The following is a 24,156-nucleotide window of genomic DNA, read 5'->3' on the forward strand; positions in this document are numbered from 1 at the left end:
CCATGGCAACACCCGCCCGGCCCCGCCGCCTCGGGGCGGCCGCGCGCCAGAAAGTGCTAGAACGGCGCCGCAGCCCGCGCATGCGCACAGCGGTTCCTTCCCCTCCACCCTCCACCCCTCCTTTCAGGAGCCGCCGCAGCGCCCCGGAGCCCACGGCGGGGAGGGGGCAGCGGCGGGGCCGGGCGGGAAGGGCGTTGCGGAGGAGCAGGGGTGACTAGCGGGGCTGAGGGTGTTCGGGAGCTGCGGGGGGAACAGCCCTGGGCTGGGTTTCCCCGGAAACCGCCCCCTCCCCCCCCCCCACGCCTCTCCCGCAGTAAGGAGGAGCCGCCGCCTACGCTGCGCAAAGAGCGCAGGGGGCTCTGGGAATAGGCGGGTGCGCGGGCCACCGCCCAGGGCCTGCTGCGGAGTCATTGCGACGGTTACTAGGACACTTTGTTTTCGTCCAATCGGATGGCCGTGAGCTCATCCCGGAGACTGACAGCCAATCGCGTTCGACATCAATCATTCAATTCAGCCAATCGGGAGCGCCCTCAGCCGGTGGGGCGGGCTCTCGTGCTCCCCGGTTGCCTAACAGTAAAAATCAACAGACAGCCGCGGGCAGCGGGCGGCAGCCAGCGCTTTGAGTGACAGCGCCTCAGCCAACCAGCTGCCCCTATTCCTAGAGCCTCGCTATGGGGAGCCAATAGATGATGCGGGTGGCCGCCTGGGCGGGGAAAAGAAGGCTGCGCGCGCATTCCGCTGCTATATAATGGCTGGCGGTTGCCTCACGCAGCCAGAGTCGGTTGAGGGAAGAGCGGTGTAGGGGAGTACCGAGCTGTGCCGCCGCCATCATGAGGGAGATCGTGCACCTGCAGGCCGGGCAGTGCGGAAACCAGATCGGGGCCAAGGTCCGGGTGGCGGGCTGGTGGGCGGCGGGAGGAAAGGGAGGAGGGAGACGGGGGGGTCCGCCTCGCCCAGCCCGGCCGGCCCTGACGCGATTCTCTCCGGTAGTTCTGGGAGGTGATCAGCGACGAACATGGCATCGACCCAACCGGTACTTACCACGGAGACAGCGACCTGCAGCTGGAGCGCATCAATGTCTACTACAACGAGGCCACAGGTAGGGCCCGGCACCCCCCCCGCCCCCTCATTCCCTCCCTCCCTCTCTCCCTCCCCGGGCTCCTCTCCCTGTCACGGCCTCTCCCTGTTTCCAGGTGGCAAATACGTGCCCCGCGCCGTGCTGGTGGATCTAGAGCCCGGCACCATGGACTCGGTGCGTTCGGGGCCCTTCGGCCAGATATTCAGGCCAGACAACTTCGTGTTCGGTGAGTGCGCCGGCAGCGGGGGAGGGAGGGAGGGAAGGAGGGAGCTGCCGTGTAACCGGCTCGGGGTGGGGCAGGGCAGGACGCTGCAGTGCGGGCTCCGCCGCCGCACATGCTCCGCGGGCGAGCAGGGCCCCGGGGAGGGGGGTTAATCCTGGCGTGGAATAGCGGGGATCTGCGGAGGGTGTGCGGGTGAGGGCAGTTGCAGGGAGGGCGGCTCTGAGAAGCGCGAGAGAGAGGTCGTTGGTCTTCAGTTCTGCTTCCCTCCGCCGTGCTAGCAGGAGACGTGACATGGCTGCTGTGTCATTGATAATTCATATTTTCCATCCATCTTCCCGAGGCGCTGGGAGCTGCTTGTGTGAAACCCCAGCTGAATGAAACGAAAGCTTTGGTGGGGATTTCTCTGTAGCCTGATGCTCCCGAGCTTTGCTTGCAAGCAGGAAGCAGCACCCGTAATCTAATACGAAAATGGCTTTCTTCCAGGTCAGAGCGGAGCAGGAAACAACTGGGCAAAGGGCCATTATACAGAAGGTGCTGAACTAGTTGATGCCGTGTTAGATGTTGTAAGAAAGGAGGCAGAAAGCTGTGATTGTCTCCAGGGCTTTCAGCTTACTCACTCCCTAGGTGGGGGTACGGGCTCTGGCATGGGTACCCTCCTCATCAGCAAAATCCGTGAAGAGTACCCTGACCGAATTATGAATACTTTCAGTGTTGTCCCCTCCCCTAAAGTCTCAGACACTGTAGTAGAGCCCTACAACGCCACGCTCTCGGTGCACCAGCTCGTAGAGAACACAGATGAAACCTACTGTATTGATAACGAAGCCCTGTATGACATATGCTTCAGAACACTGAAGTTAACCACCCCAACCTACGGTGATCTGAACCATTTGGTGTCGGCAACCATGAGCGGTGTCACCACCTGCCTGCGGTTCCCGGGCCAGCTCAATGCCGACCTGAGGAAGCTGGCAGTCAACATGGTTCCTTTCCCCCGTTTGCACTTTTTCATGCCCGGTTTCGCCCCTCTGACGAGCCGTGGCAGCCAGCAGTACCGGGCCCTGACGGTGCCGGAGCTGACCCAGCAGATGTTTGATGCTAAGAACATGATGGCTGCCTGCGACCCCCGTCACGGCCGCTACCTGACGGTGGCCGCCGTCTTCAGGGGCCGCATGTCCATGAAAGAGGTGGACGAGCAGATGCTGAACGTCCAGAACAAAAACAGCAGCTATTTTGTGGAATGGATTCCTAATAACGTTAAAACAGCCGTCTGTGACATTCCACCTCGTGGCCTGAAAATGTCTGCCACCTTCATTGGCAACAGCACCGCCATCCAGGAGCTGTTCAAACGCATTTCCGAGCAGTTCACGGCCATGTTCCGCAGGAAGGCTTTCCTGCACTGGTACACGGGGGAGGGCATGGACGAGATGGAGTTCACAGAGGCTGAGAGCAACATGAACGACCTGGTGTCTGAGTACCAGCAGTACCAGGACGCCACAGCTGAGGAGGAGGGGGAGTTTGAGGAGGAGGCTGAGGAAGAGGCAGAGTAAGAGCTGTGCGGGTGAACGCGTGTATATTTTGTTTAAAGCTGTACGAACTCCTTCATTCAGAACTTCTCTGTCTGTGTTGTGTTCCTTTTCCTGTCTCAGAGCCACTTCCAATGCTGTACAGGCACCATTAAAGCATTTTTCACAGTGCACGAGCTCGTCTCCTCTTTTCCTTCTGGTGAGCTTTCCGGGTGCTGTTCCCAAAAGTCAGAGCGTAGATGTGGCGGAGTTCTGGAAGAGAAAAAAGGGGCCTTGGTGTGAGTCCTGCTGCCTGCCCGGGGCAACCACCCCCTCTCTGCTGGCTGGGGAGGCAAAGGGCTCTCTGTGGCACCACTGTTGTTCTGCTGCTGTGGGAGGGGAGACGTTTCTTGGTGTGTCTGTGTCCTGGGGGTGCTGGTGGACACGTGTCCCAGGGAGTGAGCGTGGGTACCCGTGTGGGTCCCTGTCCCAGGCTTTGCTCCCAGCTCCTGAGCACAATAGGGTCAGGTGTGGGGTGTGAGGTGTGGGTTACCCCCTGCACGGGGCAGGAGGCTGTGCTGGGCAGGTTGCTGCTCTCATCAGGTGCTGGGGTCAAACAGGCTGAGCCCCTGCAGCTGCTCAGCAGGACAAACCCAACAGGTAGCCCTGGGGACACCTGTGACAAACCCTGCTGGGGCCAAGGGACACCAAAGAGCTGTGGATGGTCAAAAGTCAGCCTATAGATTTTATAAATAAACCCTTTGGGTGTTAACTGCCTCCCTGCTTTCAAGGGCAGCTGAACACCTGATACTGAATTATCTCTTCAAAACAATTTTATCTCCTCAAAACCCGAATTAGCACATTTTTACTATGGAAACTACAGTGAGCAACCAGTCAGTAGCTGGACAGGAGCTACCAGGCTGGGCCTTGCTGAAGAAATTCTTGTTCAGTGATCTGATTAGAGCTAATTTGGGGTTTATGTATTTTTGTCTTCAATTCAAGCCTCTCCTTCCAGCTCTGAACTGGTTGGAGCAGTAAAATCCCCCCGGCAGGGCTGGCTCCTGGGGCCCAGGAGTTTTCTGTCTGCAGCCAGAGCTGCCCAGGACACTTGTGCAGGTGAAAAGGTGACAGCAGCTTCTGGCAGGCTGGCAACTGAGGCACCATCTTGAACAGTTGGTTTCTGTCAATTTTAGAGTGGGTTTTTTTACTTCCTCCTTTTCATGACACCCCCTACCCCCCCCCTTTGGGCAGAGCTGCCTTTGTCACCCTCCTCTGAAGCTCTGCTGCTCTCCTGCTGTCTGGAGGCTCCCGGGGAGCTGACCCAGCACCAGCACCAGGACTGACATGGGGGTCCAGCTCCAGAGCTCCCCCCTTTCCCAGGGGCTTGGGGCCTGGAGCCTCAGACACCCCAAAGCAGCACCGGGCAAACGGGGGCTCAGGGTTTTGGCACAGGAGGGGAGGGGACAGGGCTGGCTGTGCTTGGCACCTGCCCTGGAGCAGGAGAGGGGTGCCCAGAGGCCCAAGTGAGCATCTTCCCCTCCATCTGTGGTCAGAATCTGTCCAGCCCCTCCTGGGGCCAGCAGGGAGATGTTCCCAACCCCCAGCTCCTCTGTCCCAGCACAAACCTTCCTGCAGCCTCAGGAACACAACCTCAACACCAGCTCCTGCCTGACCCTGCCAGGATGGTTCTTTTCCTATTTGCTTTCATTTCTGCCACATTTTGTAACTTCTACCATTTTCTTCTACTTTATTACATTAAGAGCAAGCTACAAGTTTGGGGTTTATCTCCAGTCTCTCCCACCCCACATGATCACTGAGCTGGGGGCTCTTTGCTGTGGCCAAAGACACCAAGATTAATTACTGATTGGGGGCAGCTTTGGGGTTTTCTTCTTTTTTGATCAAACTTTAAACTTTTTAGAACTGAATCCCTTTCCCAGTTAAGAAATCCTAATGGGAGGGGTGTTACTGGTCTGCTCTGCTTTAGCAGGGAGCTGGGGGCTGGAAACCAGAGGAATATTCTGCACCAGTCCAGGCTGGAGCTGGGCTCTGCTGCAGGTGGGAAGGGGGTGGCACAGCCAAGGATAAAAAAATCCCAACAAACTTCTCCCCAGGTGGAACCCATCAGTCAGTGTTCACTGCTCCAGCACTGCAGCTAATGACAGCACAGCTTCATTACAGTAATTAGTGTCAGCTCCTGGTCACAGAGCTGAGCACTTACCTGGTACAAAGCCTGTGTAGAAAGGGATCAGCCCAGCACTGGTGTAAATCCTGTGGCCTGGCCAGTAGGTTTGGGGATATCTCTTGCCAAAGCTGCTGGATGGGTTTCTCTGCAAAAACTGGAAAACAAACAAAAAACTCTCAACACAGAATGGTTCATTTGCAAGCAAATTATTGCTGCCCAAATCCTGGGCTCTGACTCCATTTTACAGCCAGCGGGCAGGGACTCTTTTTCCAGATGTTTTCCTGTGATGAGGAGCTCCATGGCATCTCCCCCTTTTCCACTGTAAGTTTTCCTCCTGGTGGGTGCTGGCAGCACCCTTGGCAGCACTACCTGAGCCCTGGGTGCACAGAGCAGCTCCTGGGCTTGGAGAAATCCTCAGAATCTCCATGTAGGATCATCATGGTTGGAGAGGACCCTCCTGAGTCCACCCATCAGCCCTACACCACCATAACCACTACAGCATCTCCTCCAGCACCACATAAACCCAATTTTTTGGTATTAAAAAAGGGATGGAAGGGAGGGGCAGTCTGGACAATGCTTCTCCCCAAAGCCACAGCACCTCCTGGGGTCCCTCCAGCCTCTGGAGGGGGGGTTTGGGTTGGGATGCTGGCAGCACCTCCCCCTGTGTCACCCAGGGCTGCAGAGATCCAGGGCAGGAGTCAGAAGCCATCTTAGATAGAAATGGGGGGTGGGGATGATTTGGTTACTTATTTATTTATTTTTGTAGCCTGCTTCTATTCCTACAGCTCCTGATGGGCTGCAACGAACACCCCCACATCCCCCCCTCTCTGGACCCTGCCCCGGGATCACTCCCCCCGCAGTCCTTGCCAGAGGGGGTCAGAAAATCCCAAAAGCTTTGGGAACAGCACGGGTAGGGGTGGCCATGCTGGGATTTTGCTCTGTTTGTGCAGGGCAGAAGGAAAGGATGAGGATGAGGATGATAAGGATGAGGATGATGAGGATGATGAGGATGAGGATGCCAGCACAGGGGACTCCATCCCACCACCCCTCACCCCCCAGCTGAGTCTCTGCTGCAGCAGTTTCTCCGAGCTGGGAATGCTGAGATCTGGGATTTTTCTCACGGGACAAAGCCCTCATCCCGGTGAATCCCAAGGGCTGGAAGTGTTTCCCTGCTCGGGCTGAGCTATCAGCCACATCCCAGGATTTCCTCCCAGCAGGAAGCAAGGTGGAGCTCGGGATGCGAAGCGTTAAGGGCTGTGGGAGGGACCTCATCTTCCCCAGGAGGAGGATTCTGTGGCATCAGATGGGAGATCTTGCAGCAAGGGACAAAATGGTTTTTTTTCATTAGGGATATTTCTGCATCCTTCCCAAAAGGAGGAGGAAGAAGAGTGAGATCCCCTTAAGACAAATTCCCTGAGTGAAGGAGAAAGCCTGAGAACTGATTAAAGGGGAGAAACTCCAGGAGGGTGCAAGGGGAGCACAGATGATACCTGCACCCACTGCTTCTGCTCTCAGAGCAACATTTTTAATAACCACCCTTTAACCAGCCCTCAACAGATTTGCTTAATCCTTTTATGAACTCATTTATCCTCCCTTCATGTCCCAAGGAAACAAGTTACAGAATTTAATTACTCATGATTTTCTGTCCATGTTACCTCATTGCATTTTCTTTTTCCTGTCTTACAACCCCAGTTCTAATCCTATTGCTGTAAATCAAACCATTTTGGTGCTGGAGATGCATCCAAACTGACATCACATCCCTGAAATAAGATCTGGGGAGAGAATCTACCTGGTAGTGGTCAAATTCCGCCATGGCTTCCTTCACACTCTGGAGATAATTCACCCCATGGATCCAGGTGAGGCGTGGGATGAATCCAGCATAACCTTGGGAGAGAGGGAGGAGATATCTGAGCAGTGACACCCCGAGCTGCTGGGTGGGTGCTGAGCACCCTTCTCCCTCTGCTTTCTGCAGCAGATTTGAGCTCCTGCGTCCTGCCCGGGGCACAAATCCCTCAGGGCAGACCCAGCATCCCCAGGACACCTCTGCATGGAGGGGACTGGGGACATTTCCCACCCCAAAGTGTTCCAAGGGTCTGGAGAAGTGTCCAGTGCCTGAGATCTCCCTGGGGACAGGAAGGTGACTCCCATGGGTTTTACCTGAGATGACTTTCTGTTGGATTCTCCGGGGCACATCCAGTCTCAGTACCTGATCCTCTTCCTTCCCATCCCTGGCTTCAGCCCCTTCTGGCAGCCTCACACCTTCCATTTTCACAGCCTCAAAAACAAAAGCAGAAACCCAATAACCCAGCAGCAGGATCCCTTCCTCCCTGCCAGACCCTGGGGATGGAACCTCCTCCCAGTTTCACACTCCAGGAATTCCCAGTGAAGTCAAATTCAGGACCCAGCTCTGTGTGAGCAAAACCCCCGGGGAGCAGCAGAGAAACTTTGGGCACTGAGCTCCTCCAGAAACTTCAGAGCAAGGAACAGGGATGGCCCTTCCTGGGATTTGTCCCCAAGGCAGCTTCTGACCCCAGGGATCTCTCATCTCTGCCTCCAGGGGATCTGCTGAGCCCCAGGAGGTGACAGAGAAGAAATCAGGGACTTAAAGGTGTTGGTCCTGAGGGATGCTGCAGGGACATCCCAGGGCTTGGCTTCCAACGGGGGATAAGGAGAGGGGGAAATTCCAGGGGGAGCAGGAAAGGGGGCACAAACCCAGCAGTAACCAGAGGTGTCAGGACTGCTGGGAGGAGGAGAAGGAAGAGGAGGACGAGGAGGAGGACGAGGAGGAGGTGGATTTGCCACCCCTAGAAACATTGATGTGGGTTTGGCTTTTCCCAACACAACACTCTGAGCTTTGTCCTTTCCATCCTCAGCCACATGGAATTCCCTCTTCACATGAGCTGAGGAGATCCCTTCCCTCCCTATCCCTATCCCTATCCCTATCCCTATCCCTATCCCTCCCTCTCCCTTACACCCAGACCCCACTCACCCTTTTGCTCAGCTGCCCAGGTCCTCTGCTTTGATCTTGTCCCCAGGTCCAGATTGTCCCAGGAACGCTCCCTTCGGAGCTGGGATAGCAGGAAGCCCTCAGGTGGTATCCCTGGGGCAGTCGTGGTCCTGGGACGTATTCCCCAGGGTGGTCCTCGGGGGCACGGTCCCTGTGCAGCATCAGCAGCAGCTCCTCCTCTGCTGGCCTCGACCCCAGCTGGGGAGGTTTTGGCCCCAGGGTCAGCCCAGGAACATTTGGCACATTCCCAGGTTTCTCATAGGGAAAATACCCTGCAGGATAGGGAGGAGTTAGGGAAAGGAGTGGCCAAAAGGTGGATGGGGGATTCCTGGGGGATTCCTGGGGGATTCCTGCTGTCCAGGACCCTCAGCCCCCCACTGGGGTCCCTGGGCCCATTCTGGAGAAGGGGTGACCCGGGGCTGCTCACCTGGGCGTCCTGGCAGGTGACCCTGGACATCAGGATTCCCCCCACTGAAATCCTCAATGAATCTCAGTTTGTGCAGTGGTGCCAGCAGGGGGTGGGGGCTCCTCACCACCTCGGGGTCTGTCAGCAGGCGGTGGGTGGTTTTCCCAAAGGTTTCTCCGAAGCAGTTGCTGTACTGGGGGATGAAGCCCTCATAGCTGGGGAGGAAACCCAAAACCAAAGCATTCACTGAGGAGACACTGGGAGGGGTTGGGTGACCTGTGCCAGAGGTGTTCCCAGAATCATTCTGGGTGAAAAATGCCCTTAAGGTCATCACATCCAACCCTTAACCCAACCCCACTGGGTCCAGTGCCCTGGGATGCCCAGCCTGACCTCTCTGTGCCTGTTCAGCACCTCCAGGGATGGTTGTTCACCCACCCCCTGGCCAGGCTGGGCCAGAGTTTAAGAAGCTTTTCAGTTAAAAAGTTTTCTTTAATATCCACATTCTAATATCCACATTTTTATGCTGGAAAGGCCACACCAAGAGGCTGGGGGGACGTGAGCCTGGGCTGTGGCTGTGCCCTGGGGAGCCCTGGGATGAGTGTGGGGCTGTGGATGGAACCCAGCACCCAGACACCTCTGGGCTTTACATCTCAGCATGGAAACTGGACCAGAGGTGTCCAGGCTCAGGCTTTGGTCTGCAGCAGAGCACAGGATGAGGCCCAGGAAGTGCTTTAGTTTTCCCTCTCTGTCCTAAATCACAGGGAGTCACTGGCACCTTCCCGTGTCCCTGAAACCCCAAGAAGCAGAAAACTCCCTTGTGCCCTCCACACCTCCTTGTTCTGTGTCCTCAGAGCAAGGACCAGGACCAGAACCAGGACCAGGTCCCAGACCCATCCCTGGGGTCCTGCCCGTGGGAGAGGGGCAGGCAGGAGCCTGCTCAGCCCCATCACCAACACTGTCCCCGTGTCCCTCGGGGCAGGAGGCTCCTCAGCTCCCTGGGATGCAGTCGGACTCAGGGCTGGAGCTCTGACTCCACACCAGGAGCTTCAGCTGTTCCCAGGATCAGGTTTCCCTCTGGTGCTTGGGACTCCAGCACTGGAGAAGAGGGGCAGAGCTGCACATCCCAACCCAGAGATCCCAGCAGAGATCCCTCTGGGGAGGAAGCCAAGTGGTGCCTGAGGATCATGAGATGATGAGTAAGTGCTTTCCCTTCCAAATTCTGGCAGCAGCTCTGAGCAGAGCTGTGCACTGACACTTGGCAAGGTTTCCCCACTTTGCATCCCTGGAGCAGCTCTGGGGCTCGTCCCTGGTGATTCCAACAAGTCCTGCAACACTGGGAAGCCTCACCTGGACTATAAAGCTGAGCAAGGGCACAAATGACACAGCCTGGATAATTACAGGATGGGCCCGAGGGAATCTGACCAGGAACAAAGTAATGGCAGGGCTGGGGAAGGGTCCAATCCAAGAGAATTAACAGCCAGGTAATGGGAGGGGCTCATCCAGGCTGGATTTATGGAGAAGGGATCAGGTGGGGAAGCAAAGGACAAGTGCTGCTGGAAAAGCTGTGTCTCTGGGAGGAGAGTGGGCTCAGTGGGGCTCTGACTTTCTCCTGCTTGGGGATTTTTGATCAAGGAGCCCAAGGGATGTCCCAGGTCCCTGCTCCCAGCCCCATGGGGTCTCCACCTTCCTTCCCCTCTCCTCTTCCTCAGCCCCCTCTCCCATCACCACTCCCCAGACTCTGCCACCTGAACCTTCTCAGCCACCCTGTGTCCAGGGAAAAGCCCTGGACCTGTCCCCATCCCAGCTCCAGCAAGCTGTGCCCAGGATTCCTGGTTTTCCCCCTTCTTTATGCTGCAGGTCCTTCCCCAACCATCCCACACACAGTTTGGGTTTCTCGGTGCTCTCTGTGCTGGCATTTCCCAGCCCTGGCTCTGATCAGTGCCCAACCTGGGTGGCAGCACCAATCCTGCTGCCCTGGTGGTGCCTGGCCCAGAGCCCTTCACTGGTCCATGAAGTATCAATGGTTTTTGAAAAAAACCCAAAATGTAATGAACTGTAAGTACTGCCTGACCCCAACTGGAACCGTTTGCACTGGAACCAAAGAGATACTTTGGAAAAGCTTCAGAACTTACCCAGGGATGTGGTAGGGACTGGCTGGGAAGATGCTGTTTTCCCTGTGGGCTGCCATGGGAATGAGGCAGCTCTGGGTGGTGGGTGCAGGATGGAGCAGCACCTTGATGTTGTCCCCTGGGACACCTCTGTGATGCCACCAGCAGTGATGTCAGCACCTCAGAGTGGTTCCAGGCTCCTCAGCCTTTTCTGGACACATCTTTCCGGGGAGGATGGGTGGGAAATTCTGGATGAGCATGGAGATTCTGCAGCATTTGTGAGGTTTCCTGAGGGCTCATGGCCCTTGGGTCACCAGAGGCTCCTTGTGAGCAGCCCCAGCACCCATACAAAGTTCCTGGTGCGATTCACATCCAACAAACACAACCCAGGAGAGCCTGGGCACCAGCACAGCCCAGACTGCCCCACATCCCCCCCTTTCTGCCAAGGAACCCCAAGGCAGAAGTTGGGAGGGCTCATCCCTCCTCTCCCTGTCCTCCCAGGCTGCCTGGGGGAGGATGAAACCCTTCAGGAGCTCCTTCCCACAGGAGATAAATGTTGTTCCCTTTCCCAGCATCCCAGAACACAGGGATCCTGTCCCCTGAGCAGCCACTGTGTCCCCAGACAGAGACCTACACCCATCCTCCACCAACAACCTCTGCTCCACCACCAAAGTCCTTCTACAGCCCCCAAGAGCCTGGCCCCAAGGCTGGCAGAGTCACTGCAAGGTTTCAGAGCTACCAACCAGAAATCAGGGAGTGTTTGAGGGTCATTCTTACCTCTTGGAGTGTCTACATCCCACCCACACTGTACCTGAGGAGATAAATCTGCTGCTGTCACTCCTGCCCTGGGTGCACTCAGGGAGAGCTGGAATTCCCAGCCCTTTATCAATATATTTGAGTTTGCCCAAATAGCTGGGCAGGGACCCAGCCTGTGGGCTCAGCTCAGGTGGCCACTGGAGACCAAAAGGTGACAACCACACCATGAGCCCTGGGCAAGGGTCCCTGGGCTGGAAATCTCTGCCCCAGAGGAGAGGCAGAGCCCGTGGGGACATCTCCATCCCTGGAGACCTTCAAACCCCACCAGGGAACACCCAAAGCTCCCGAAGACAGCTTTGAAGTTAGCTCAGCTTTTACTGGACTGGATCAGAGACCTACAGAGCTGCTCCCAGCCTAGATTTTCCTCCAAGTTTAATATGAACATGAAAAAAAGTTTGCTTACTGGTGCAGCACTGTGTTGATGGCACAGAACAGTGATCCCAGGCTGCTCCAGGTCCCATCATCCCAGCATCTTCCCTGCAATTCCAGAAACTCCCTTCAAAGCTCCTTTAAGTGGCTGCTCCTTCTGAACCCGAGGGTCCCACACTTCCCACAGAGCTACTGAATAATCAGACCCAAAATATCAGTCCTCAGAGCAAGGCCTGGCTGAAAAAAGTAGAAACTCACTTTTGTCAAGGTTATCATTAGAATTTATTGATATGAGAGAAACTTTGTATGTCAACATGTCAATGGAGGAACAGCACATCCTGAATAACACAAGTACAGAGCCCATCCAGGGGACCTGACAGAGCTCTGGGATCTCTGAACTCCATAGCACACACACAGCTGGGGATTACCTGGGCATTTTCTGGGACAGAAGTACTCCAGAAATCCAAGGGATGTGTGGTTTGCCAGGCTGCAGCAGGGACCACGCTGGCTTTGCCCCCGTTGCCCACCTCCTGGCAGAGGGTGCACATGGGTCCTGGTCACTTGGGGCCTCTCTTGTCAAAGGAGAAAGGAAAAAGGAAAAAATACCTGCTGGGGGTTGAGAGTCACCTGAGCCCCTGTAGCCCTGGCAGGGGGATGAGGTGATGGGGACCCTCTGGCTCCTGGTCACATAAAGGGTGCTCAGAGGAGCAGCTCAGCTGGAGCTGCCCAGACCAGGTCTGGGGGACACCCTGGGCATGGTCCTACAGGTGAGTGGGCACTGGGAAATATCCCACTGGAATGGTTGTGCCTGGGGAGCAGACACAGCCACACCATGCTCTGTCCTGCTCTTTGCCAGTTCAGCAGCAGGCTTGGGGTTTTTCAGCATAACAATTACTCTCCTGTAATAACAGCCTGGAATCCCCTCTCCCAGCTCACAGCACAGCCAGGCTCACACTGAGGTTGTGGCTGTGATAAAAATTACCTCTGTAATCTTTACTGAAAGGATATGCCAAGATGGACACTGTTTAAATAAAGCCAAGTGCTGAACTCTCCTCTTATCCCAGCTCATGAAATGTCTGGTTTGGTCCTAAGTACCTTGCTAAGGGATTAGAGAGGGAATAGCAGAGTATTCCCCAGGCACCCAGTAAATCCACAAGGGATTTATTGTGGAAAGGAGCTGAATTCTCTTACTCACTCCAAGGGGATTTCAGAGCCCTCTAAAACCCTTCAGAGAATGAGCCATTTGTGACATGAGAAACAAAACCCAACCCCAAGTTCAATGAGCAAATTGTCTGATGCTGTGAAGGGACAGCCCAAAGCCAGCAGAAACCCCAGCTGCAGGGCTGGGTCTGTCCCAGCTCCCATCACAGCAACCAAAGTGCCTGGGCTGCAGTGCACCCACCTGGCTGGCAGCTCTGACCTCCTGCAGACCTGGAGAGGAACCACTGATGCTGCAAAACACGTGTGGGAGTGGGGTGGGTGTCAGGGACCACCCATCCTCTGCTCTGCAGGAGCTGTGACAAGTGACAAGTGACATAGCAGGTTCTGCTCTCAGCCCTCTCACCAAATCTAAGTTCCCTCTGCACATGTAACAGCATTGACTTAGAGATCTCATATTAATGGGTAATTATACAGGATTAATTGCACATCAGTCCATTGTGGCTACAAGTTCATTAGGCTAATAAATCTACATAGTGACAGTAGTACAGTATCAGCTACTTTTCAATACAAACTCCCTACCTTAGCCTTAATTTGTAGGCCCAAGGAGATCTTCTGCTAGCGACCTGCCCGGGACCTTAAACATTCATTTAAAAAAAAAAATTCTAGAAAAAAAAATCCAGTGTGGGGAAAATGCACATATACAACAAAAGCAGTGCTTAACAACCACAGGAAAAAAGAACATGATCTTGGACTCTTGTATCAGTGTCCTCCATAGACCCTGGGAGCACGACTTCCAAAGGGTTGCTAAATCCAGCTCCATGGTTCTCAAGTCCATGACACCTTTCCCTAGCTCTAGACATTTCTATCACTATTCAGCCTGTCCATAGCAAGAGCATTCAGAACACTTGCCAATGTGCACAAGACTTCCATTGGAGTTAATGGAATCGTTTGAAAAAGACTGAAGTCTTTATTTCTAGAAATCTGTTCTCGAGTGGCAACGCTCTCCCTGACTGGGAGCTTCTTGTTCCACCAGGAGAGAGCTCCAAGTCCCTCGAAGTTTCACTCATTTGTTTTGCCCCAAGGTGTATGGGCATCTCACAAACCCCCTCTCACAGTATTCCCAGGAAATGATTCAGAAGAGGAGATGATTTTTTTTTTTTTTCCAACCAAATGAGATCCTCTGGTCCTGCATGTCAGACCATGGCCAATAGAATGAGCAGCTGCCATGGACATCTCAACTTAAATAAAGAACAGTCAAGGGAGGAGAGCAAGGTGGCCTGACCATCTTCCCATGAGGTACAGGCAGAGACACCAAAGGCACTGTTTCTCAACAGTCTGTCTCTTTTTCTGGAGTCAAATGTTTGATTCCATCTGTTCCAGCAGGAAGTGGTGGATCATGTCAAAAGTGGGACGATCCTTTATGTCCCTGCTCCAGCATTTCAGCATCAGATCAAACACAGGGTTAGGACACAGAGGAGTCTGGGAGAGATAGATCTGAAAGGAAAAAAAAATACAGCTATTTCATGGGCTGCTCTTAAAGAACTGAGCCTCTCCAACACTAAAACCAACAGGACAGCTCACTCCAGGTTTAGGAGACACAGCTCTCATGCAGTGCTCAAAACCCACGAAGCATGAATCTGGCAGTGAAGTCTGGATGGAGCTTTGAGCCACCTCAAATGGTGCTGCTGACACTTTGCCAGCAAGTTTTGATGAGCTGCTCACAGAACAGTCCTTTGTCCCCCATGAATGCCTCAGAGAGATTCATCTTCCAAGCAACACCATAACAAAACCAAACCCAAATTTACCACAACAAAATCCAAACACTTTCACTCACCGTAGACAGCCCCTGAGGTTTGCTAAACATCGTGTCAGCTTGTTAGCAGAGACAGAAAAAACACCTTTTAGAGCTTATCTGAGCACAGCCTGGCACATTTATTTCCCTCCCCTCCCCTCTCATTTCAATACACATCTTTTAGGCTCTTTGAAATCCTCAGAATTTGGAAGAGTGAACAAGACCTCCCATTACTCTATTCCCCTGCATCCTTTAACTTGTTTGGTACTAAAGGTGAATTTTGGGAGAACAGCAAACAACTGGCACTCCCCCTGGCTGGGCTGTCCCACACCATCACTGGTACCAGTGCTCAGTCCTGACTGGGAGGGAGCTCCTAAGAGGGGACAATGACACAGAACATGGCCAAAGGCTTCTCAGCATCTCTGGAGATCTGAGGACTCCCTAACCCCTGGGCACCAACTCCTCCTCCCACACCTCAGTAAGAGCTTCCTCATCTTTCAGAGAAAACACTAGTGGAGAGAGATCTGATAAAAGTGTGAAAGGATTGTGGAGGGGTGCCCAGAAAATGTAAGAGGGACAGCAGTGCATCAAGGGCAGATTGAAACAGAAATGGTTTGTAAGGAAGGAGCACTGGACAGAGCCAAGAGGTTCTTCCAGAGAAGGTTCTCTCCAAGAGAACAAAACTGGTGCAACGAGTCTGGAAGGAGGGGAAGAGAGGTGGGATATGCTTGAAAAGATGAGGAATAGGAGCTGAGACATCTGCAGGTGGCCCAAGGGCCCTCTGGAGATCCAGCTGGATGTCAGCAGGACAAGGCTCACGTCCTTACCTGCCTGCCCTGGCTCCTGAAGAACTCTCCTGTGTTCTCAATCACTTGTTCATCTGAGAGGAGGCTGTATGGCTGCTCCTTACAGAGGATGAACATCTCCCAGAGGGTGACCCCAAATGCCCAGACATCACTGGCTGTGGTGAACTTGCCCTGGGAACAGAAGGATGTTGTAAGTTACTCACACATTCACCAAAACCCATTTGGGTTCCTGCTCCTGGCAGCTGCACACCAGGGTTCAGAACCCATACCTGGAAAAATGCCCTCAAAAAGAGGCAGCAGAAGAGGTGACCTCCTGCCAGCAATGCACAGAGGGGGGGACACTGCTGCTTTTGGGGGCAGGAGGCTGCTGTCTGTCTGCAAGGACCCCCAGGACAGCTTCCACTGGGGGAAGCCTCTGGAAACATGGAGCAAGCCTGAGAGGAAGCCAGAGGCTGCTGCCCCTCCTGAGAAAATCAGCGTATTTGTCGGCAGCAGGAGGAAAAGGGACTGTGCAAGGGGGTGGGTAGCTGCTGCCTACCCCCACCTGAAACACTGCAGCACAGAAAAAGCCTTTGAAGAGGGAGTAAAGCCCTGGGGGTGAAGGCAGAGCTGAAGCAGACTCCAGACTCTTAGGGCAAGGCCAAGATAATTTTCATCTCTGCACATGTGAGAAGCTGGTGGCAGCCTCTGCTTGCTGTCCTTGTTTTCAGTCTTTGAAAAATGTGCCCAAACTGGCTGTGTTTGGAACAATGTGTTTTCTGAAGAAGGAAGAAGCTGAAGATTTTTCAGAAAAATATGAGAAAACAGTTGGGGGCTGGAGGACAGAAAATATCCAACAACCAGGCTGCCCAGGCTTATCTGGCAACCCCAGCAGCCTGCCAGTGTTTGGAAGATGAGACAGATCAATGGCTTAGATACAGCTGTAATAAAGAAAATGGGATGAACTTGGAAAATCTGAGGCCTATCAGCCTTTATCAGAGGAAATTACAATTTTTCTGGGTCCTCAGGATGTTGAAAAAGAATATATATATATTTGGGGTATAACCAGGTGATCTCACCCACTAGTAAGAAAGAAACCTGGGGCTCAGTATTAAGGAGCTGACTCCAGTCTGGATGTGGTTGGGCTGCTGAGCAACCTCCTAAAAGGGAGAAAGCAGAAAACACAAACCAAAACCCCAACCTCCAAACCAGACCCAGCACTTGAAACTTCTGAAATCCTGTTCATGTCCCTCTCAGCTTCACAGCTGGGGAAAGAAGCTTTAAAAGGCAATTTCCTTACAATTCCAGCAGCAGTCCTGAATATCAGTCACAGAAATCCTGCCCCAGGTGTGTGTGCTGTATTTTCAGGATCTGAGTTGTGTCCAGAGTAAACATAACCTCATGGACACCTCACCTTGGGCCACATTTTGATGCTGTAAGGACTGTAGATGTGTCCCCATGTTAGGGGCACAGTGAAATAAACCAAGAGGGAAGGAGGAAGGGGCTTTGTGCAGTCCCTACCAGCAGGATGCTCTCCCAGGCCATCCAGCGGATGGGCAGCACAGCTCTGCCCTGGATCCTGTAATAATCCCCACTGTACAGATTCCTGCTCATCCCAAAATCTGCAATCTTGATGGTGAAGTTGTTCCCCACCAGGCAGTTGCGAGTTGCCAGATCTCTGTGCACAAAATTCAGAGATGCCAAATACTTCATCCCTGAGGCAATCTGGGTGGCCATGTACAGCAGGTTGGAGTAGCTGCAGCAAAAGAAAGTTAAAAAAATAAAGAAAAATCAGTAGAGTTCCCCACACTCAACTCTTCCTTATTCTGGCTGTATTACAGTGACCTCTCAATGTGTTTTTTGACGTGACAGTGAAACTCATCTGCCCAACACCCCCCCTGCCAGGCAAAGCCAAGTTCCTGAGCTGAGGAGCAGGAACAGACAAGTTGTCCCTGAAATTCAGGGCCTCTAGAATTTGACAACCCTTTGAGTTTTTTAATCTCAAGTGTTACTCTCAAGATGCTCAAAGAGTTTTTCCATCAAAGCACCAACTTTCTGCAGAGAGGCATGAAAAATTAAGCTATGCAATCTCAGAATCTCATCTCCTAAAAAAAACCCCAACTGCTCAGAGCTTGGCATTTCACACACTGCCCCCCTTGCACACTTACACTGATGTACACACAGCACTACACAGTAAAGAGAGCTTACTTTTAAAAATATGTTTCATATTACTGAAAATATCAACAGATGCATTTTCCCATCTACTATAATTTTAATTCCCCCATTAGCAAAATGAAAATTATTAATAAAGCTGCACGATACAGCCTGAGTTTGGACCATCTGACTTCCATCACTCTGCACACACACTGCTGGGCTTGCTGCCCACTGTGCATGGTTAAGCATTTGTCACAACTAATAAACTGTTTCCAGTTAGTATTTCCCTGATAAAGCTCAGGAAAAAAGTCTTGGTCTCCTCCTCTTCGTGCTCTGGTGGCAGTGAGAAGGCACCTCCAGCACAACCATCAATCCATAGCTGAGCTGTGGGCAGAGGTTTGGAGGCAGCTCTGGCAGAGCACTGGCAGGAGGGGTTGGGTACAATTTCATGATCACAAAGCTTGGAACAGACCTCTGGGATCATCAAGTCCAACCATCAAGCCAACACTCCCATGCCAACATTTCCTTCCCAGCCTTTCAGCACCACGACTCAGCCAGGTGATGCTCAGCCCCCTTGATGTTCCTCCTGATGTGGGTGGACCTGTTTTGCCCCCAAAACAGGAACTCTGCCACCCAGTTGCACCTTGTTCACCTGGTTGTTGGTTTTCCATATAGAAGCAGACACAGCTTCCAGGCCCCACCTTCTCCCAGCTCAGCTGCAGCCTGGGGCTGGTGCTCTTCCCATTCCCAGTCTCTCCTGTCCCACCTGCACCCTGCAGCTGCCTTTGGGCCCCTCTGCTCAGCAAGTTCTGCAGGGCTTGATGTGAGCAGCTCTGCATCCAGAGGGCCAGGGCAGGAGCCACTTCTCAGCAAAGTCACCATCCTGATGTGTCCAGGCAGCCAGGGAGACCCAGGAGATGCATCCCAAAGACTCTGCAGCACCCCTGAGCACTGCTGGCAGAAATGCTGGAATTGTCTCACTAAGGAAAGGCTCAGCCACCTTGTTTCATCCACCAGACCTTGCTCTGCCTCAACACCCTGCTCCTGAACTACAAATAAATGGAATTCTTTGTTGGGTTCATGCCAAGGACCAGGCAATGCAGAGATTTCTGATCAGAGCAAGGTTCTTTGTCAAGCAGAATACTTCAGTCCTACACACAACCTCCCTCTGAGGAAAAGATTTCTGCAGTAGTAAAGATGCTTTAATTTTAGATTTAATCCTTCCACAGAGGAGAGAGATAAGTGCCATTGCTCACAGAAAACTCTTTTCCTTGCCAAATATTCTCCTTCTGCTGGTTGATGAAATCTTTCCTTAGTGAAGCTCCACACTCAACTCCTCTCATGTCATATTTTTTTTTAAGCATCCAGAGAACATATGAACCTTCTTAAAAGCCTAAGACATTCTTGACTTTCATCCCAAAAATTCTTTCTGTAATGCAACTGGCTTCCTGTATTATGGAAATAATTGATGCAAACCCACGAATGTAAACAGATGGTGGCATCAATAAGCAACACATCTAAGATTGTCACTGTGACCAGAACATCCCACAGTCAGGCACACTTCAGAGGAACACAAACCTCCAGAGGCCTCAAGAATCCCACACAAGGCAGGAGCAGCATCCACAGCACATGGATGTGGTGATGGGGAAGGTCACTGTCCAGGCACAGCAGATGGAACGGGCAGCTCTGGGTAGCTGATTCATCCCAAACCTGGGCAGTTCCTCTTACCTGACACAGGGAATGTTGTTTGAAATGGCAAATTTGCTGTAGATCTCCCTCTGGGAAAGGAACTGGTTGAGGTCCCCATTTTCCATGTACTCTGTGATCATGCAGAGGGGGTCATCCCTCACACACACCCCCAGGAGCCGGATGATGTTGGGGTTCTTCAGCCGGGACATGATCTTGATCTCCTTCAGGAAATCATTCCTTGGAAAAAAGAAAAAAGGTTGGGAGCCTAAATGATTCCTTTGTCTGAGGAAAGCAGAAGAGGTATGTAAGAAAACCCCTGTTCAGAGACATTCAGACATCTGCACACAGTGAGACTGAAACCTGCTTCGGTGCTCAGGGTCAGCACTGAGCCCCTCCCCAGCAGACAGGATGCACCCAGCTCTTCTGTTTGACATCACCTCTGGGGGTGTCCCCTCCTCCCTGCTTCTGAACACATAAAACACCCACTAGAGACACAGGACACTCTTCCAGAAGCCAGCAGGGTTAATTTGTGTGAAATTGTTACTGGGAGAGCACTTGTTTTCCTTCTCAGATGGTCGGCACTGGGGATGCACTCACCTGGCTGTTTTGTTGACATCTGATCTCAGCATTTTCACTGCCACAAGAACTGGCTGGGGAGTGAATTCTGTAGAGGAGACTCCCAGGAACTCCAGCAGACCATCAGCTTCACACAGGTGAACCTGCAGGGCAGGAGGCACGAGCAACTATGAGTGTGCACAGCTCAAAATCCAGAGGAAAACAAGAGCCCCCTGAGGTCCTCAGTTTGCTCCCCCCCTCAGAATGACCAAGTGAATGATCTAATGAGGGGGACTCTGTTCTCACCAGGATTAGCCCAGAGCTTGGCTCTAGATCCTGGACAAAATGTCTGCACACACTATATAGCCCATGATGTAGGAGTGGATGCAGCCCAACAGATCCCCAGCACACTGAATTTACTGCACACCTGCAGGGTAGTGCAGCAGATTGCTGGGGCAGTCCCAGTTTGCCCAGCAAGTACTGGAGGTGTTCTGGAAGGCCCCTGTGCCTGGAGATGTCTGCTTTACTCTGCTTGTGCATGCAGACAGAATGTCCAGAACATCACCCCAGCCATCCACCTACAGAGCTGTCCTGCAGCCTGGCTGGAGTCACCACTCAGACTTCACTGAGGAATGTCTAGAAATTATAGACAGCTCTCCAAAGTCCTCTAATTCCAGAAAAAAAAAGAAAGAAAGAAAAAAAGTGTGCGTGTGTATGTGTGTGATGTAAACACCTCACTTGTGAATACACCCAGAGAGGAATGCTCTGATCAGGGCACAGAATGCCAAGTTTCTTTGGATAAATAAATGAATTAAAATATAAAATTACTGTCAGGGTTGTATAAGAAATGAGGTGACAAGAAACTTGCTTTTGAATTTATCAGAATGGATATTTAACTGGCAAGAGATGCTGGGGTGGTGAAAGGAGACAGAGCTGAGCATGTGAGGCTGTGGCAAAAGGACTGGAGGAGGGGAACAGACTGGACCTGTCAGCTGAGGATCTGCAGCAGTCAGGGGAATGTAATGGGAGCTTAATGAATTTTATATGAAGAAAGCACCAGAATTTGCACATCAAGTACAGTGAGGAGAAAAAAGAGACAGTAGATGAAAAAAAAAAACAAAACAGAAACAAGAGTACAAAGATGCTGCTGGAGAATGAGAATGAAATCTGCTGTGCTGAAAGCAGAGTCATGGGACTGGGGACAGGAAAGAGCCAAGGAACTAAGAGTATAAATTACAAGCAGAGGTAAAGTGTCACTGAGCTCAGGGAAAGGATGGTCAGGACCAAGAAGAAAGAAGCCTGAAAACTGAGTGGAGCAGAAGCCCAAAGCAATGAGCCATGTTGCTAGGAAGCAAGACTGCACATGAAGGCAGAGAAGTGGAGCAGAGCACATGATGCTGATGAGCAGGTTGGTAAAAACCAAGGAGGTGAGGAGGAGAGAAGGAAGAACATGATGTGGCACATCTGCAAAAGCAAGGGAAGGGGCCTGGGGTGTGAGGGAAGGACCAGGCTCTGAATCAACCAAGGGAAATGGAGATGGAGAGCTTGGCTGCTGCTGTCTGACCACCCAAAGGAGGAGGAGAAAGCTTTGACAATTATTAGGACAGGAAGGAGAGAGAAGGAGAACCCAGAAGCAAAACACTGAGTTAAAGCCTCCCTGTTCACTCCTGGAGCACAGCCCAAGGCAGGGCAGGATCCAAGCAAAAGCCACTGGACCCCCAGGCAGGTGAAGATGCTGAGGATGTCAGTGCCTTCCCAGTTCACTGAGTGATCCAGAGAGAAGTGAGGGGGACAGGGAAGGGGCTGTCAGAAGGGAAGAACTATAAAGTTGGGCCCATCACAGGTGAGGAAGCAGTCAGTAAAGGACAGTGCTTGCCCAAAATGCATCAGACAGATAGAACTGAAGGCTGTGTGTAGAAGCTGGAAAGGCAAGAGACAGTGGAAGAGTGGGAGGAGGGGAGGGGAAAATTTGGCTCAGTATGGAACTGGGGGTGGTGTGGAAACAAAGCCAGGAGAGAAGAAAAAGCAGGGTGAAAACATTCCCAGCTTGAAAGCAGCTCAAGGAGTGAAGAAAAAGGCTGGCAGGTGAGTGAGGCATGGACTGTGCTGCTCAAGGCTTCTGACACAGGCTGGGGCTTGAGCTGGAAGCAAAGCTGGAGAATGGGAGGCAGCACAGTGCTTGGGAAACGTCCAGTTCTGCTTGGACCAGCATGCAGAGCCCCACAGAACCTCCACCTGTTAACACAAAAGCTATTTTTACAGCTAGGGTCACTCTGTCTTGGCTGGATTCACTGCTGGACTTTTCATACTCACATGCCTAAAGGTGGGTGACAGCCATGGCATGTTTGAGATGCCCATGGGACAGTCTGAATTCCCACCCCCAGGCCTTTTTTGTAGGGTCATAAACAGGGATACAGTGGGAGTTTGCAAAGCAGATCAGGAGACCCCCAGGTGGTACCAAGCAGCAGCCTCCCAGCAATATGGAGCTATCTGAAGCCTTTCCTGAGGACACCAGTCCTCCCCAGCAGCAAAGACACAAGTTAAATAAAATACTGGCATTAAATAAAACACAGGTCCCCAGCCCCCAGATATGAAGCAGTGCCAGAGAGGCAGCTCAGAAGTTTCACTGTGCCAGACATCTCCTTTCTGGGGGAGGAAAGGTGGAAGAGAATGGCTGTACCTCTCCAAACTGGCCTTCTCCCAGCTTCTCCTTGAGTCGTAGCTGCTGCCTGGGGAATTCCCCCACTGAGATGTCCTTCTTGGTAAGGGAATCCACAGTGAGGGCTGGGACTGCATACATGTTGTTGCCAGTCACACCCTGCAGGTGGACAATGTCTGTTTCTGCATAGTGAGGAACATTGTTCTGAAAGCCTTGGTGAGGAGTGGACTTGGTCAGGTCAGGCTCAGCATAGTCCCCACTGCACACTGAGGGGAAACCAGAGACAGGGGGGGTCAGACACTCAAAACCAGTATGGCCCAGTTCCCACACCTCTTCATCCCGCAGACCTCTGGGGTTCAGCCTAGCTGAGGAGGCTGTAAGGGAGCCTGCTACCCTGTACCAAAGCACCCCCAGATGGGAGATTCTGGGTTAATGAGGGCTTGAACCAGGACAGAGCTCACTTCTGCAGACACCTGAATACCTGGGAGGTGGCAGTGAACTCCTGTTAAACAGCTGCCTGCTCTATCCAGTTGTGAGAGGTAAAGTTCTTGCCCAGACATGGAGGAATGAGTCTGAAGTGACTGATTTCCTGTTTCTGATTCATTCTGAACAGGACCTGTCACCCCTACCTGACACAGAGATGTCTGCAACATCAAACCTGCTTTGAATTCCCTTCTGCAACAAGAACTGATCAACATTTCCATTTCCCATGTGCTCTGCTAGCACACACCCTGCCTCTCACACCTTATCCACACAAGTATCACAGGAGAACTCTTTATAATTAATTCCCTGCATGGTCAGCCTCACACAGAGCATCTGTCCTGCTTCACATTCATAGCCTGACTCCATCCAAATCAATCTTCCAGTGTAGTGTAACAATGCCATCACAAAACACTGCTGGAAACCTTCCCTTCTGAATGCATCCCAAACCTCCCCAGGGGCTGGAAGCCTCTGCACCACTGACAGCTCTGCTGTATTTCCCTCTGCTTTTCCTAAAGGAATTTCACAGAGCCCTTGCTGCAGGAGGAGGGGGTGCTAAAGGTCATCTCCACCAGCCAGTCTGGACAGCCCAGGGGTGCTGCAGGCAGGGAATACACTGCCAAGGGCTGTGCTCACCAAAACCAGCTCCTAACAGATGCCCTGGCTAGCAGATAAATGCAGTCTTCAAAGAGAACACTAAAAGGCCACAGCTCTCCAGTGGGACTGGTGCTTCATCTGCCCAAGTTACGTGCTAAAAAGTTCTAGAATATTATCTTAGGTCCCTCGGTGTTGCATTGCACAGGAGTCTAAGATGACTTGGACACTGAGCAGAAGCACAGTTTAAAACCCAACAGAAATAATAAAAAATGAAACAACTTCTGGAGACTGATGGTTGCATTACCTGAATCCTCTGCACTCTGGGAGAGCTCTGGAAGCTTTTGAAGCAGCGTAGCAGGCTGGTGATATTCCAAATCCAGTGGGAAGGCACGTTCATAGGTGGGATTGGACTGGTGGATCTGGGTCTGGTTGTTGGCAATGGTGTAGCTGTAGAACGAGAGGCGAACGGTGGCATCTTCCTCCAGGATCCGACGTGGGGCCTGGGAAGAGAGGAAAAAATGCTGAGGCAAAGCTCAGCTGTTAAGTAATGTGTTGGCTGCAACCACAGCAATTTCCAGTAATATCTTGGATAGAGT

The 24,156-nt window shown here is 52.5% G+C and overlaps 3 protein-coding genes across 12 annotated transcripts in view; 1 reads left to right on the plus strand and 2 right to left on the minus strand.

The window, feature by feature from the left end:
* Window positions 1-590: 590 nt before the first annotated feature.
* On the plus strand, window positions 591-2,994 carry TUBB4B (tubulin beta 4B class IVb). Its single transcript, XM_071766497.1, has 4 exons — window positions 591-887; window positions 991-1,099; window positions 1,194-1,304; window positions 1,785-2,994. Exons 1-4 carry the CDS (start codon window positions 831-833, stop codon window positions 2,843-2,845), a joined length of 1,338 nt encoding a protein of 445 aa, XP_071622598.1. The 5' UTR covers window positions 591-830; the 3' UTR covers window positions 2,846-2,994.
* Window positions 2,852-10,661, minus strand: CIMIP2A (ciliary microtubule inner protein 2A). The gene is made up of 7 exons (XM_071766498.1): window positions 10,528-10,661; window positions 8,417-8,610; window positions 7,972-8,261; window positions 7,140-7,257; window positions 6,772-6,866; window positions 5,019-5,136; window positions 2,852-3,073 (listed from the first exon to the last, which is right to left on the minus strand). Exons 1-7 carry the CDS (start codon window positions 10,581-10,583, stop codon window positions 2,985-2,987), a joined length of 960 nt encoding a protein of 319 aa, XP_071622599.1. The 5' UTR covers window positions 10,584-10,661; the 3' UTR covers window positions 2,852-2,984.
* Window positions 10,662-11,946: 1,285 nt separating this feature from the next.
* LOC139806609 (discoidin domain-containing receptor 2-like) overlaps window positions 11,947-24,156 on the minus strand; it is a 48,829-nt gene continuing 36,619 nt past the window's right edge. For 6 of the 10 annotated variants that reach the window (XM_071766488.1, XM_071766490.1, XM_071766487.1 and 3 more), the window contains exons 11-17: window positions 23,865-24,060; window positions 22,505-22,749; window positions 19,867-19,988; window positions 19,309-19,506; window positions 16,948-17,182; window positions 15,469-15,618; window positions 11,947-14,343 (exon numbers count right to left, since the gene is read on the minus strand). In XM_071766488.1, the coding sequence (XP_071622589.1) occupies window positions 14,203-14,343; window positions 15,469-15,618; window positions 16,948-17,182; window positions 19,309-19,506; window positions 19,867-19,988; window positions 22,505-22,749; window positions 23,865-24,060 (1,287 nt within the window). In that variant the 3' untranslated portion in view covers window positions 11,947-14,202. Of the gene's footprint in view, window positions 14,344-14,434; window positions 14,722-15,468; window positions 15,619-16,947; window positions 17,183-19,308; window positions 19,507-19,866; window positions 19,989-22,504; window positions 22,750-23,864; window positions 24,061-24,156 lie in introns of those variants that run through there. The other 4 variants (XM_071766495.1, XM_071766496.1, XM_071766494.1 and 1 more) reach the window with 1 other exon arrangement.

The sequence above is a fragment of the Heliangelus exortis genome, chromosome 22 (assembly GCF_036169615.1).
Source record: "Heliangelus exortis chromosome 22, bHelExo1.hap1, whole genome shotgun sequence".
Classification (NCBI taxonomy): domain Eukaryota; kingdom Metazoa; phylum Chordata; class Aves; order Apodiformes; family Trochilidae; genus Heliangelus; species Heliangelus exortis.

Excerpts from the sequence above, each read along its gene's own strand:
- CIMIP2A (XM_071766498.1), bottom strand. The coding sequence starts at position 10,583 with ATGGCAGCCCACAGGGAAAACAGCATCTTCCCAGCCAGTCCCTACCAC. Across the intron at positions 6,867-7,139 it reads CCAACAGAAAGTCATCTCAG|GTTATGCTGGATTCATCCCA; the intron begins GTAAAACCCATG and ends CTCTCTCCCAAG. Across the intron at positions 5,137-6,771 it reads CGGAATTTGACCACTACCAG|TTTTTGCAGAGAAACCCATC; the intron begins GTAGATTCTCTC and ends TTTGTTTTCCAG.
- TUBB4B (XM_071766497.1), top strand. The coding sequence starts at position 831 with ATGAGGGAGATCGTGCACCTGCAGGCCGGGCAGTGCGGAAACCAGATC. Across the intron at positions 888-990 it reads GAAACCAGATCGGGGCCAAG|TTCTGGGAGGTGATCAGCGA; the intron begins GTCCGGGTGGCG and ends TCTCTCCGGTAG. Across the intron at positions 1,305-1,784 it reads GCCAGACAACTTCGTGTTCG|GTCAGAGCGGAGCAGGAAAC; the intron begins GTGAGTGCGCCG and ends GCTTTCTTCCAG.